Source organism: Podarcis gaigeae (assembly GCF_964106915.1).
Source record: "Podarcis gaigeae genome assembly, chromosome: 6".
Taxonomy (NCBI): domain Eukaryota; kingdom Metazoa; phylum Chordata; class Lepidosauria; order Squamata; family Lacertidae; genus Podarcis; species Podarcis gaigeae.
Genome location: NC_139682.1, coordinates 3,915,185 through 3,927,925, shown reverse-complemented (window position 1 = coordinate 3,927,925; position 12,741 = coordinate 3,915,185). Strand labels below are relative to the sequence as shown.

Sequence of the window (12,741 nt, the reverse complement as noted above, 5' to 3'; positions counted from 1 at the left end):
CCCTTTGTGTTTGAAATCAATCCAGCCGCCTTCTTTTTTAATTTTGCACCTGCCTTAATTCTGCGCCCCCAGGATGGATGATAAGAATCCATTTTACGCTTTTATCAAGCCTGTGAACTAAGTTAGGCTGAAGGAATCTGGGGACACGGGACTCCTAAACCCCAGATACAAAGCCTCACTAACCCGGTCCTGAGCAATACAAGTTACTATTGCAGCTCAACTACCTGTGGGGGAAAACGCAGCAACAGGTTTATAAATAACTTTTATTAGGGCAAATCAAGTAAAAATTGTACACAAAACCCAGCATATTTTGTAGTGGAACTCAGTGCCGACAAGCCTGGTTCTAATGCACCGTAGGGCAACGCCCCATCTGGGATAGGGGTCAGAGCTTAGCTAAGCACCTGCAGCTTGGCAAGAACAGCCTCTGCTCCTACAGCCTTGGAAGGACGCAGAATGTAATGCTGCCATAGGGAAGGGAAGCAGGAAAAACTGGTTGTAGAGAAAGGAGCAAAAACAGCATCTCTCCACGGACATTGCAAGAAGCCTGTCTGCACGAGGACTACAGTAAGAAGTCCAGCCTGCCCTCAAACCCAGTAAGAGGCCAGCATTTCCACTCAATCCTTTTGCCCAGCCCCACATATATGGGAAGCAAGTCGTCTTCTCTATGGCGCATGAGCTGAGCCTATGAGTCTTGAACTTTGCTGTGCCAGAGCCATTCCAAAAGCCCAGGTTATCCCAGAGCTCAGCTTGACGTTCGCTCCTGACTTCCATTCCCCTGAAGCGAGACAGCCTCTTCTTCCAGAAGTTCAGAGTTCTCCCCTCTTGTTTAATGGCAGTTCTGACAGTTGGGGTGGCAGGGGGCTCCGTTCAGCTTGCAGCGGCAGCCCCCGCTGGTATCGCCAGAACCCTGCGGGGGAAGGAGGAGGAGACAGAAAGCATTGAAACAGTGGGCACACGGCGGGTACATAAGGAAGAGATTATCTCACAGGGCTGGAGACGGAGGAAGCGATGGGAGGGTCCTGATGAGAGTGCAAGGACAATGTAGGTCTTCCTGTAAAGGAAAGGTCAGGGTCCAAAAACAAAGCGGGTCAGGAAATTGCCAGACAGGAAAATGGGGAGAGACGGGAGGAAACCTCCTGTAGGATTGCTACTTTCGAAATTCTTCACGCGATTATGTGGGAAATTGCTTCCTTCGAAGTTAAAAAAACCCACCCTACTTATTTGTGCATTGTCACGCTGTAGTCAATATTCTAGTTTTCCTTTTCGGAGCTAGCCGACTTGACTGGAAGAGTCCGTGACCAGAAGGAGGAGGACTATCAGGAGGAATGGAGGAAATTTAAAGACTACTTAGCTAAATATGTGAAGATAATTTAAATTGGAAAGCTTGCAAATACCAGATAGGCTTAGGATTTAAATATGAAATGTGATGAATTAATATGTTTAAATGCAGAATTGGATAGAAAGAAAGAGGTTAAGTGATTAAGTTAATTTTAAGAGAATATTGGTTTCGGAAATTCGTTTAAAAAGATATATATTGAAATTCAACCAGGGGGATACGAGGAAGTCACTTAACAATGATACTAAGATTGGTTTAAATAAGGTAATGATTTATGTTTGTTTTTTTTAAAAAAATGGAAAATCAATTTAAAAAATTGATTTTTTTTTCCTAGTTTTCCATCTGGATTCTCTTATTTGGGTCAGGGAAAGGAGGAAAGAAGGAATGAAGGGGCCTAGCTCAGTAGAGCACATTGGGATGCAGTGACTTCTGCTATTCCTGCACTGCAAGGGGCTTGGACATCTTGACATTTTGGATATGCTTCATGCAACAGTTTTGCACGCCAGAGCAGTTCCAACAGTCCTTGGGTTCAAAGGTGAACACAGCAGGCCTCATCGTATGCAAGACCAGGAGCAGTTCCCAGCCGCACAGTTCTCTCAAAAGACACCTGATTACATCCCTTGGGCTAGGGTGGCTGGACAGGATTCTTGGTCTGCAACATCAGGGCTGTGGAACAGCCCTGGGCCCATCGCCAGCCCTCTTGTCTCATTAACTGGAAGTTCCCCATCTCGGCTTTCCCACACCTGCACAATCAAGCCACACAACTTCAAGAAGCCCTGGACCCAAAAAGACGGAGAACTACAGAATTAGGGCAGGCCATTTCAGGGGCTGAAGCTTAAATGTTTGCAAATTGCTTCAGTGCAAAATATGTTTTCGGGTTTGAGGAATTCAAATTTGCTATTGTTTTTGAGACTGGACAACATTTAGCGTTGTAAACCCGTGTATGATTATAAAGCACATAAGCTGCTCTTGGAAAACCAAAGGATTTTAATTTTACCTTCTGAATGTATGTCACCTAGCCCAGTCCTGGCTCAAGGCAGTAGCTCCTTGCAATGCTTATTGGAGGCAGCTGATTGGCCACTGTGGGTACTAGATGCTGGACTAGGCTGGACTTTTTGTCTGATCCAGTAGAATTTGTCTTACATTCTTACAAAGCTTGGATTGGAGTGGCCGCCGAGACCACATAACACCGGTCTTGAAAGATCTACATTGGCTCCCAGTACGTTTCCGAGCACAATTCAAAGTGTTGGTGCTGACCTTTAAAGCCCTAAATGGCCTCAGCCCAGTATTTCTGAAGGAGTGTCTCCACCCCCATCGTTCAGCCTGGACACTGAGGTCCAGCACCGAGGACCTTCTGGCGGTTCCCTCTCTGCGAGAAGTGAGGTTACAGGGAACCAGGCAGAGGGCCTTCTCAGTAGTGGCACCCACCCTGTGGAATGCCCTCCCATCAGATGTCAAGGAAATAAACAACTATCGGACTTTTAGAAGAGATCTGAAGGCTTCTCTGTTTAGGGAAGTTTTTAATGACTGATGTTTTAATTTGTTTTTAACTTTCTGTTGGAAGCCACCGAGAGTGGCTGGGGAAACCCAGCCAGATGGGCGGGTTGAAATAATAATAATAATAATAATAATAATAATAATAATAATACAGTCATACCTCAGGTTACAGGCGATTCATGTTGCGTTTTTTCAGGTTGCGGACTGCCAAAACCTGGAAGTACTGGAACGGGTTACTTCCGGGTTTTGACGGTCGCGCATGCGCAGAAGTGCTAAATCGCACTTTGCGTATAAGCGCCGAATCGCAACCCGCGTGTGCACAGATGCACAGACGCAGGTTGCGAATGCTGCGGGTTGCGAACGTGCATCCCGCATGGATCACGTTTGCAACCTGAGCATCCACTGTAATTATTATTATTATTATTATTATTATTATTATTATTATTATTATTATTATTACTATTAAGCTTCAACAGCCAACCAGTTTCTCGGGAAGTGTTTATCTGTTGCAACACCTTCAGCTCTGCTCTTGCATCCCAGGGTCCTCAGCACCTAAACAACCAGATGTTGTAGTCCAGGTGTTTTGGACTACAACTCCCATCAGCCCCAGCCGGCATGCGAAAAGGTTGACAACGATTGCAGTTGAGGTTCCTGGTGTCGCACAGCCCATGCCCATCCAAGCGGATGGAATCTTTCAAAGCCAAATCCGTGAATGTGTTGGGGGTCCTAATGGGCCCCAGAGCCCACCACACACCGTTTGAAGAGAATCCGCTCTCGGCCGTGCGCTTGATCAACACATACCGCAGGCCCCCACCGCGGCCCTTTAGTCACCCAGCAGATCTCCGTGTGGCAGACAGTGCATCGGATCCAGTCGCAGCCGTCTTTCTTCTGCACGATAATCTTGCATGTGGGGCAGTGCATGGCCTCCCCTTTCTGAACCATGTTCTGAAAGAGAAAGCATGTTTAGGTTTGCCTCTTCCAACAGAGAGGGCAGGGACAGGGGCAAGGGGGTGATGACAGGTGATTGCATGGTGCAGACTGTGCCAGAACTGAACTATTCACACTCCCAAGATGGGTGGTTGTTGCATGGATGGGTCTAGAAATAACAATAATAATAAATTTTATTTATAACCCGCCCTCCCCAGCCAAGACCGGGCTCAGGGCTGCTAAAACCAGGTATAAAAACAATTGATTGAAATACAACTTAAAAACAATATTAAAATACAACATTAAAATGCAGCCTCATTTCAGTAGGAACTCAAATCAAAAACTTTTTGGGGGTGAAAACATCAAGTCTTCGCCAAGGCCAACTATCCAGACTGGTCCCACGAGGGCCAGAAAAAAGCCAGGGAAGTCCCCAAATAGGAGTTCCATCACAGAAGGAGAAAGGAAAAAGGAAAGAGGGGAAGGGGATCAAGTTGATTCCAAGCCAAAGGCCAGGCAGTACAGCTCTGTCTTACAGGCCCTGCGGAAAGAGATCAGATCCTGCAGGGCCCTGGTCTCATGAGATAGAGCGTTCCACCAGGTCGGGGCCAGTGTTGAAAAGGCCCTGCCTCTGGTTGAGGTTAGTCTGACTTCCTTAGGGCCCAGGACCTCTAGGATGTTGCTATTTATGGACCTTAAGGTGCTCCGTGGGGCATAGAAATCCCCAAACTCTTTCAAAACATGCTGCAAATCAGCTGGGATTAGCATGCATGTGCAAACCAGATCACCAGGCTTTCTCTGCCCTGAAGGGTGATGGAATCGTCTTGATGTCCGGGCCCAATTCAAGGGGCTCATGTTTTTAAGGCCCTGAGCAACTTTGCCCCCCAAATATTCAAAGGTGTCTCCATCACTACAGACTTCTCAGGTGTTAAGCTACGTGGGGGGTGGGGGGGTGGGCTCTCTTGGTCACCCGGCCCTTCTCAGAAGGGACAGGCTGGGACAGAGCCTTCTCTGCAGCAGCCCCTAAGTCGTGGAACTCCCTCCCCATGGAGGCGCCCTGAGCCCCTGCACAGTTTTTGCCATACAATGAAGCCACATGCTCTTTATTTTGCCCTTTGACAACTGAGGGGGTTTGTGAGACCCACCTCTTTCGCTGAATTCACTGCTCTCTTCCATTTTGAACGGCTTTGAATGTTTGATAACTGCAATGGTTTTTATCTGGGGGTGGGTTGGAATTGTATATTCTACTGTTGGAACCCATCCTGGGTGGGTAGGAAATCTTATGAATACATGAATACATCAAGCTGATCTACTGATTCGTGTTATATACATACATGCATATATATATATATATATATATATATATTTGCTTTCGTAGATTTTCACGGGTACAGGAATGCAGGTTTTGGTGTCCTCGGGTGTCTTCCCGTGTAAAAGTTGGGGTGTCTAGGCGACGTTTCGACGAGGTCTCACTCGTCATCTTCAGGCTGGTGCTTTCGGCTTCTTGTTACTGGAACAGAGCGGGATCTCAATGTTTGAGTTCCTATAAATACTGTAGAGGGGGTGTGGTGTCTAGCCTCCAATGTTCTGGGCAGAGAGGAAGTTCCCAGGCTAGTGTGCCTTTTCTTCTTTTGTTCCTTAATTACTTGAGAGATACCTTGAGTGATTTCTTGAGTGATATCCTGAGTACCACTTAGGTGGGTCATTAGGTGTGGATTAGTTGCTAAAGTCTTTGTGTCTTGACCTCTTGAACTTTGTGAAGAGTTTTCCTGAGAAGATGGCTGTATTGCACTTAGTTGTGCTTTGGCTTGGCTTCGTGTATAGGGGCGAGCTGTGGTTTTGTGGCTTGTGTCAGCCAGATCTGTGTAGGGATTGCAGGGGGGTGCAGCATCCGGAGGTGCCACCATGGATTGGCTACTGGATGGTGTCAGTAATTCATCTGTGGAGAGGGTCTGGGTTTGGGTCTGGTGTGGTTGATTGGTGTTGGCGTTCTGTGTGCCTCTGGATCTGGTGTCAGTTTTTGTGGAGAGGGCTAATTTCCAGATGTCTGGCAAGCGGGATGTGTCGTCACGCTTGTTCATGTTGTGAGGGTGTTTCTCTATCTCGATGGCTTCCATGATTATTCTCTTGTGGTGATGTTCCGTGTTAAAGAGCAATTTGGAATCTGCAAAATTAATTTCGTGTCCTGTTTCTTTCATGTGTTGGAAAAGAGAGGAAGTTTTTTCTTCTTTTTTGACGGCATTCTTGTGTTCTGCGATACGTGCATTTATTCGTCTGTTTGTTTGTCCAATGTACGTGGCTGGGCAGACTTTGCAGGGTATTTCATAGATCCCTTGGTTTTCCAACTGGATTTTATCCTTGGGGTTTCTGAGGATATTGGCTATTTTTTGGTTGGTGCAAAAGGCTGTTTTGATATTGTGTTTATGGAGGATTTTGCTAATTTTATCTGTAGTGCCCTTGATATAAGGAAGGAGGGCCATGCCATTGTTTTCTTCTGTGTCTTGGTTTGGGGTGTCGCCTAGACACCCCAACTTTTACACGGGAAGACACCCGAGGACACCAAAACCTGCATTCCTGTACCCGTGAAAATCTACGAAAGCAAATATATATATATATATATATATGCAGGTTTTCCAACACATGAAAGAAACAGGACACGAAATTAATTTTGCAGATTCCAAATTGCTCTTTAACACGGAACATCACCACAAGAGAATAATCATGGAAGCCATCGAGATAGAGAAACACCCTCACAACATGAACAAGCGTGACGACACATCCCGCTTGCCAGACATCTGGAAATTAGCCCTCCCCACAAAAACTGACACCAGATCCAGAGGCACACAGAACGCCAACACCAATCAACCACACCAGACCCAAACCCAGACCCTCTCCACAGATGAATTACTGACACCATCCAGTAGCCAATCCATGGTGGCACCTCCGGATGCTGCACCCCCCTGCAATCCCTACACAGATCTGGCTGACACAAGCCACAAAACCACAGCTCGCCCCTATACACGAAGCCAAGCCAAAGCACAACTAAGTGCAATACAGCCATCTTCTCAGGAAAACTCTTCACAAAGTTCAAGAGGTCAAGACACAAAGACTTTAGCAACTAATCCACACCTAATGACCCACCTAAGTGGTACTCAGGATATCACTCAAGAAATCACTCAAGGTATCTCTCAAGTAATTAAGGAACAAAAGAAGAAAAGGCACACTAGCCTGGGAACTTCCTCTCTGCCCAGAACATTGGAGGCTAGACACCACACCCCCTCTACAGTATTTATAGGAACTCAAACATTGAGATCCCGCTCTGTTCCAGTAACAAGAAGCCGAAAGCACCAGCCTGAAGATGACGAGTGAGACCTCGTCGAAACGTCGCCTAGACACCCCAACTTTTACACGGGAAGACACCCGAGGACACCAAAACCTGCATATATATATATATATATATGTGTGTGTGTGTGTGTGTATAAAATAAATACATTTATGAGAAAACATAACATACATACAAGTAAACAAGCATACAATCAATCAAACAAACAAATAACGGAAAAATCAAACAAACCACCACACCATAAGATACAAGAAGATTAATATAATTATCATCATACAGTGGTACCTCGGGTTACATACACTTCAGGTTACAGACGCTTCAGGTTACAGACTCTGCTAACCCAGAAATAGTACATCAGGTTAAGAACTTTGCTTCAGGATGAGAACAGAAATCGCACTCTGGAGGCGCGGCAGCAGCAGGAGGCCCCATTAGCTAAAGTGGTGCTTCAGGTTAAGAACAGTTTCAGGTTAAGAACGGACCTCCGGAACGAATTAAGTACTTAACCCGAGGTACCACTGTATACGCTCCTGATACTGAACACAATTATAAAACTTCTAGAGAAGAAATTTAAAACTGACTTCCAATTAATCTCACCGTACTTTAAGATTCATGATACATTTTTACATGCGTTTCGTGAATTTTTCATTGCTGACTTTGCACTGTTTTCCACCCTGCTGTTTTTTCCCTTAAAGTTGGAGCTGCCAACATTTTTGCAGGTAAAATGAGCAAGCCAACTGCTCTCTTTCCCAGCTACTTCATGAACCGGGGGGGGGGGGGGCGGAGGACTGCTAATATACTGTGTGGGCCTGAACTTGGGGGATAACCCTCTCCCTCCCCCTTTCAGAGCCCCTCAGCCACCCCTTCTCACCAGCAACATCTGTGTGGTCTGCTGCGCAGCCTGGTCATTCTGTGCTCGGATCTGTAGATCATCCTGATACTCTTTGCAGTTCATGTTTTCGTGAATAGCCTGCAGATAAGACATGTGGTTTGGATCCTGACTTCCAGTCTCCTTCCCCCAGATGGTTAGCAAACACTTGTAGGGTGCCCCAGTAACGATGTCATGTACCCAATAGCTTCTTATCAAGCTGACCTAGGCATCTGCTGAAAATGGCAGATTCCGGATACCACCAATGAGCAGGAAATGGTTGATTGTTCTATTTTTGTTCTAAAGGTAAAGGGAGCCCTGACCATTAGGTCCAGTCACGGACGACTCTGGGGTTGTGGCACTCATCTCCATTTTTGGCTGAGGGAGCCGGCGTACAGCTTCCGGGTCATGTGGCCAGCATGACTAAGCCGCTTCTGGTGAACCAGAGCTGCGCACAGAAACGCTCTTTACCTTCCCGCCGGAGCGGTACCTATTGATCTACTTGCACTTTGACATGCTTTCAAACTGCTAATTTGGCAGGAGCAGGGACCGAGCAACGGGCGCTCACCCCATCACGGGGATTCGAACCGCCGACCTTCTGATCAGCAAGTCCTAGGCTCTGTGGTATAACCCACAGCGCCACCCGCGTCTCAGTATTTTTGTTCTAGGAAGGGTCTTATCTGAATATTCTACCCCAAGTATCAATATTCATCCGGGGCCCATTTGGCTCTTCAGCACTGAAGATTATCGTATTTCTCGCTCCATAAGACACACTTTTTTCTTCCTAAAAAGTAAGGGGAAATGTCTGTGCGTCTTATGGTGCGAATGCGTGGTCTCTGAGGCCGAATTGCCCAAGGGCAAAAAGCAGATAGGGCTTTTTTTTTGAAAGAGGGAAGTGGGTGTTGAAACAAAGCTGCTGATCATTTGCCGATCAGGAGAGAGATAAGGGATGCTAGAGATAAAGGAGGCTGCCTGGGAGGGGGGAGGTAAAGATAGCAAACTTGTAAAGGGGGGAAACAGGAAGACTAAAACAATAAGGAGATTGACAGCTGATTGACACCGACAGCACACCTTCAAAAGAGCTTGGCTGATTGGCCCCTCTGAAGTTGTCACCTGATGTCATCATGACATCAGGTGACTAGCCTTCCACCAGCAAGGGACAGCCAAGGGCAGGATCCAGCCCACCGATCCTGAGCTCCAACCACGTTTGCCATCTCCCAGCTGTGGACCGGTCTTCCCTTCCCCGCCCGCAGGCTAAATTTCTAGCGTAACCAACATCTCACCTGGCAAAGCAGGCAGTTCACCTTCTCACACACAGGGCACGGGAACTCGTTCACGTCATCCTCATAGAAGCACCAGCCCCGGCAGTCCGTGGTTTTGCAGTGGTAGCTGGAGCGGCTGCGGTTTTCGGCAACCGAGACTCCCAGGTCCAAGAAACGCTGGTACTCGTCTTTGCTCAGGAGCTGGAGATCAAATGGGGAAAACAACATCAGAGGAGACCCCCAAAAGGGGAAGCAAATTGCCCCAGCTGCCTAATCATGCTGTTTTAAGTCAGGGGATCTGCCTCCGCAAGTATCGAGTGAGAATAATGTTACCCGTGGAACCCGGGATTTTGCAAGAGCTGCCGGGCTTAGATAGCAGGGTTAATAATAATAATAAATTTTTATTTATATCCCACCCTCCCCAGCCGAAGCCGGGCTCAGGGCGGCTAATAACAATAAAATAATACAACATTCTAAAATCAAGAATGTTGCAAGCTCTAACTGGTGCATCAATCAATCTGATATGTAGCTCAGTTGGTTAGAGCACGGTGCTGAGAAATGAGGTTACAGGGAACCAGGCAGAGGGCCTTCTTGGTGGTGGCGCCAGCCCTGCGGAACGCCCTCCCATCAGATGTCAAGGAAATAAACAACTATTTGACTTTTAGAATACATCTGAAGGCAGCCCTGTTTAGGGAAGTTTTCAATGTTTGATGTTTTATTGTGTTTTTAATATTCTGTTGGAAGCCGCCCAGAGTGGCTGGGGAAACCCAGCCAGATGGGCGGGGTATCAATAATAAATTATTATTATATTATGATTATGATGATTCCTGCATTGCAGGGGATTGGACTAAATGACCCTCAGAGTTCCTTCCAACTCGACAATTCTTTGATTCTATGATAATCAGCCAGAAACAATTTATGAGAGCATCCATGTGGCACACTGATTAGGAGTGTTGAACCAAGGAGTTCAGCGCCCCTCCCTGTGAAGCTCATTGGGTGAACATTAGAGAGACCAGTCACTCTCTCACTGTCAACCTAGCCTACCTCAAAAGGTTGTTGTGAGGATAAAATTGGGGAGAGGGACGGAAAGAAACACATACACTAGCCTGAGCTCCTTGCAGGAAATCCGGTGTGTGTGTGTATAAGGTAAAGGGACCCCTGACCATTAGGTCCAGTCATGGCCGACTCTGGGGTTGCAGCGCTCATCTCGCTTTATTGGCCGAGGGAGCCGGCATACAGCTTCCGGGTCATGTGGCCAGCATGACGAAGCCGCTTCTGGCGAACCAGAGCAGCGCACAGAAACGCTGTTTACCTTCCCGCTGGAGCAGTACCTATTGATCTACTTGCACTTTGGTGTGCTTTCGAACTGCTAGGTGGGCAGGAGCGGGGACCGAGCAACGGGAGCTCACTCCGTTGCGGGGATTCGAACCGCCAACCTTCTGATCAGTAAGTCCTAGGCTCTGTGGTTTAACCCACAGCGCCACCCACATCCTGTGTGTGTGTGTGTAGAAAACAGACATTTTAACAGGCCTACCGCTTTGACCTCCCGTTCCAGCAACTGCCCCGGGCAGGAGTATTTTTCATCAATGTAGGGGCAGCGCACTTCGGGCTCCTGGCTGTTGAGGATGGTTCCTCTCAAGCAGTCCCTGGAGGGAGAAATTATGGGGGGGGGGGTGAAGGGGACACACACGTCACACGGGAATGGGAGGTTCGGAAACTTCAGCTGGTGCAGAATTCAGCAGCCAGGCTACTCACTGGGACAAGGTGGTTTGTGTATATTGCATCCATCCTGGCCCAACTGGTTGCTAGTGAGTTTCCAGGCCATAAAGCCTTAAACAGAATGCCGCGGTGAGACTTTTTACAGGGTCCTCGCCATGGGATCACATTCACCAGGTGCTATACCAGCTGCACTGGCTCCGGGTGGAGTACAGGATCAGGTTCAAGGTGCTGGTTTTAACCTTTAAAGCCCTATACGGCCTAGGACCCTCATACCTACGGGACCGCTTTTCCTGGTATGTCCCACAGAGGACCTTACGGTCTGCAAATAAAAACATCTTGGAGATCCCGGGCCACAGGGAGGTTAAATTGGTTTCAACTAGGGCCAGGGCCTTTTCAGTACTGGCCCCAACTTGGTGGAACACTCTGTCACAAGAGACTAGGGCCCTGCGGGACTTGACAAATTTCCACAGGGCCTGCAAGACAGAGCTGTTCCGCCTGGCCTTTGGCCGAGGCACAGTCTGACCCCCTCCTTCGGTAACCCTCACAGAACTGTAGCCCAATGGTTGCCATTAATTTTATTTTGAATTGATTTTAGAATGAGTTTGTTTTCGAATGCATTTCAATTAATTGATTGGGGTTTTTTTTGTAAATTGTGTTACTTTTGTTGTCGTTAGGTGCTCCAAGCCCGGCTTCGGCTGGGGAGGGCGGGATATAAATAAAAAATTATTATTATTATTATTTATTACTAAACAGCTCGGGACTGCAATATCTCAAGGACCGCCTCTCCCCATATGACCCTAAGATCATCATCCGAGGCTCTTCTTCGTGTGCCTCCTCCACGAGAGGTCCTGAGGGTGGCAACCCAGGAACAGGGCCTTTTCTACAGTGGCTCCCCATCTGTGGAATACTCTCCCCAGGGAGACTTGCCTGGCACCTTCACTATTTAGCTTTAGGTGCCCGGCAAAAACATTGACATTACTATTATCAGCTCTCAACATAAAATCACAATAAAAAACAACAAAATACATACTAATAATAAAAAAGCAAGAATAACTCAATAACCTCCCCCCAATTCATTTTAAAAGGGCAAGCAGCCAAAAGCTTGGCTACAGAAGCACATTTTTGCCCAGCACCTAAAGGTGTATAATGAAGGCACCAGCTGAACCTCCCTGGGGAGAGCACCCAATGCCCTTTTAAATGTTTTGTGGGAGTTATTTTTTCATTGCTTCTGTTTTCACTATTTATGTGTTTTTATCTTATGAACCACCCAGAGATTGTTTGACGAAGAGTCCAGGTCCGAATACAGATCCTTTGTGGACTTGACGCTACACTTCTCTCCACTTGGTGAAAATTCCCATTTATTCTCTTCTTCTTAAAGGAGCCGTTCTATCCCAGCTTTGAAGGTGACCCAGAAACTGCAACTAATCCAGAATGCGGCAGCCCGACTGGTGACTGGTAGTGGCTGCAAGACCACATAACACCGGTCCTGAAAGACCTGCATTGGCTCCCAGTACGTTTCCAAGCATAATTCAAGCATAATGTTGGTGACCTTTATAATCCTAAACAGCCTCGGTCGAGTATACCTGAAGGAGCATCTCCACCCCCATCATTTGGCCCAAACACTGTGGTCCAGCGCCGAGGGCCTCTTGGCGGTTCCCTCCCTGCAAGAAGCGAGGTTATAGGGAACCAGACACAGGGCCTTCTCGGGGGTGGGGCCCGCCCGTCATATGTCAAGGAAATAAACAACTATCTGACGTTTAGAAGACATCTGAAGGCAGCCCTGTTTAGGGAAGTT

The 12,741-nt window shown here is 47.2% G+C and overlaps 1 protein-coding gene across 4 annotated transcripts in view; it reads right to left on the bottom strand.

The window, feature by feature from the left end:
- Positions 1-249: 249 nt before the first annotated feature.
- The window catches only part of RBCK1 (RANBP2-type and C3HC4-type zinc finger containing 1), a 38,237-nt gene continuing 25,745 nt past the window's right edge, over positions 250-12,741 (bottom strand). For all 4 annotated transcript variants that reach the window (XM_083744424.1, XM_083744426.1, XM_083744425.1 and 1 more), the window contains exons 9-13: positions 10,762-10,873; positions 9,249-9,428; positions 7,969-8,067; positions 3,635-3,778; positions 250-907 (exon numbers count right to left, since the gene is read on the bottom strand). In XM_083744424.1, the coding sequence (XP_083600550.1) occupies positions 827-907; positions 3,635-3,778; positions 7,969-8,067; positions 9,249-9,428; positions 10,762-10,873 (616 nt within the window). In that variant the 3' untranslated portion in view covers positions 250-826. The remainder of the gene's footprint in view (positions 908-3,634; positions 3,779-7,968; positions 8,068-9,248; positions 9,429-10,761; positions 10,874-12,741) is intronic.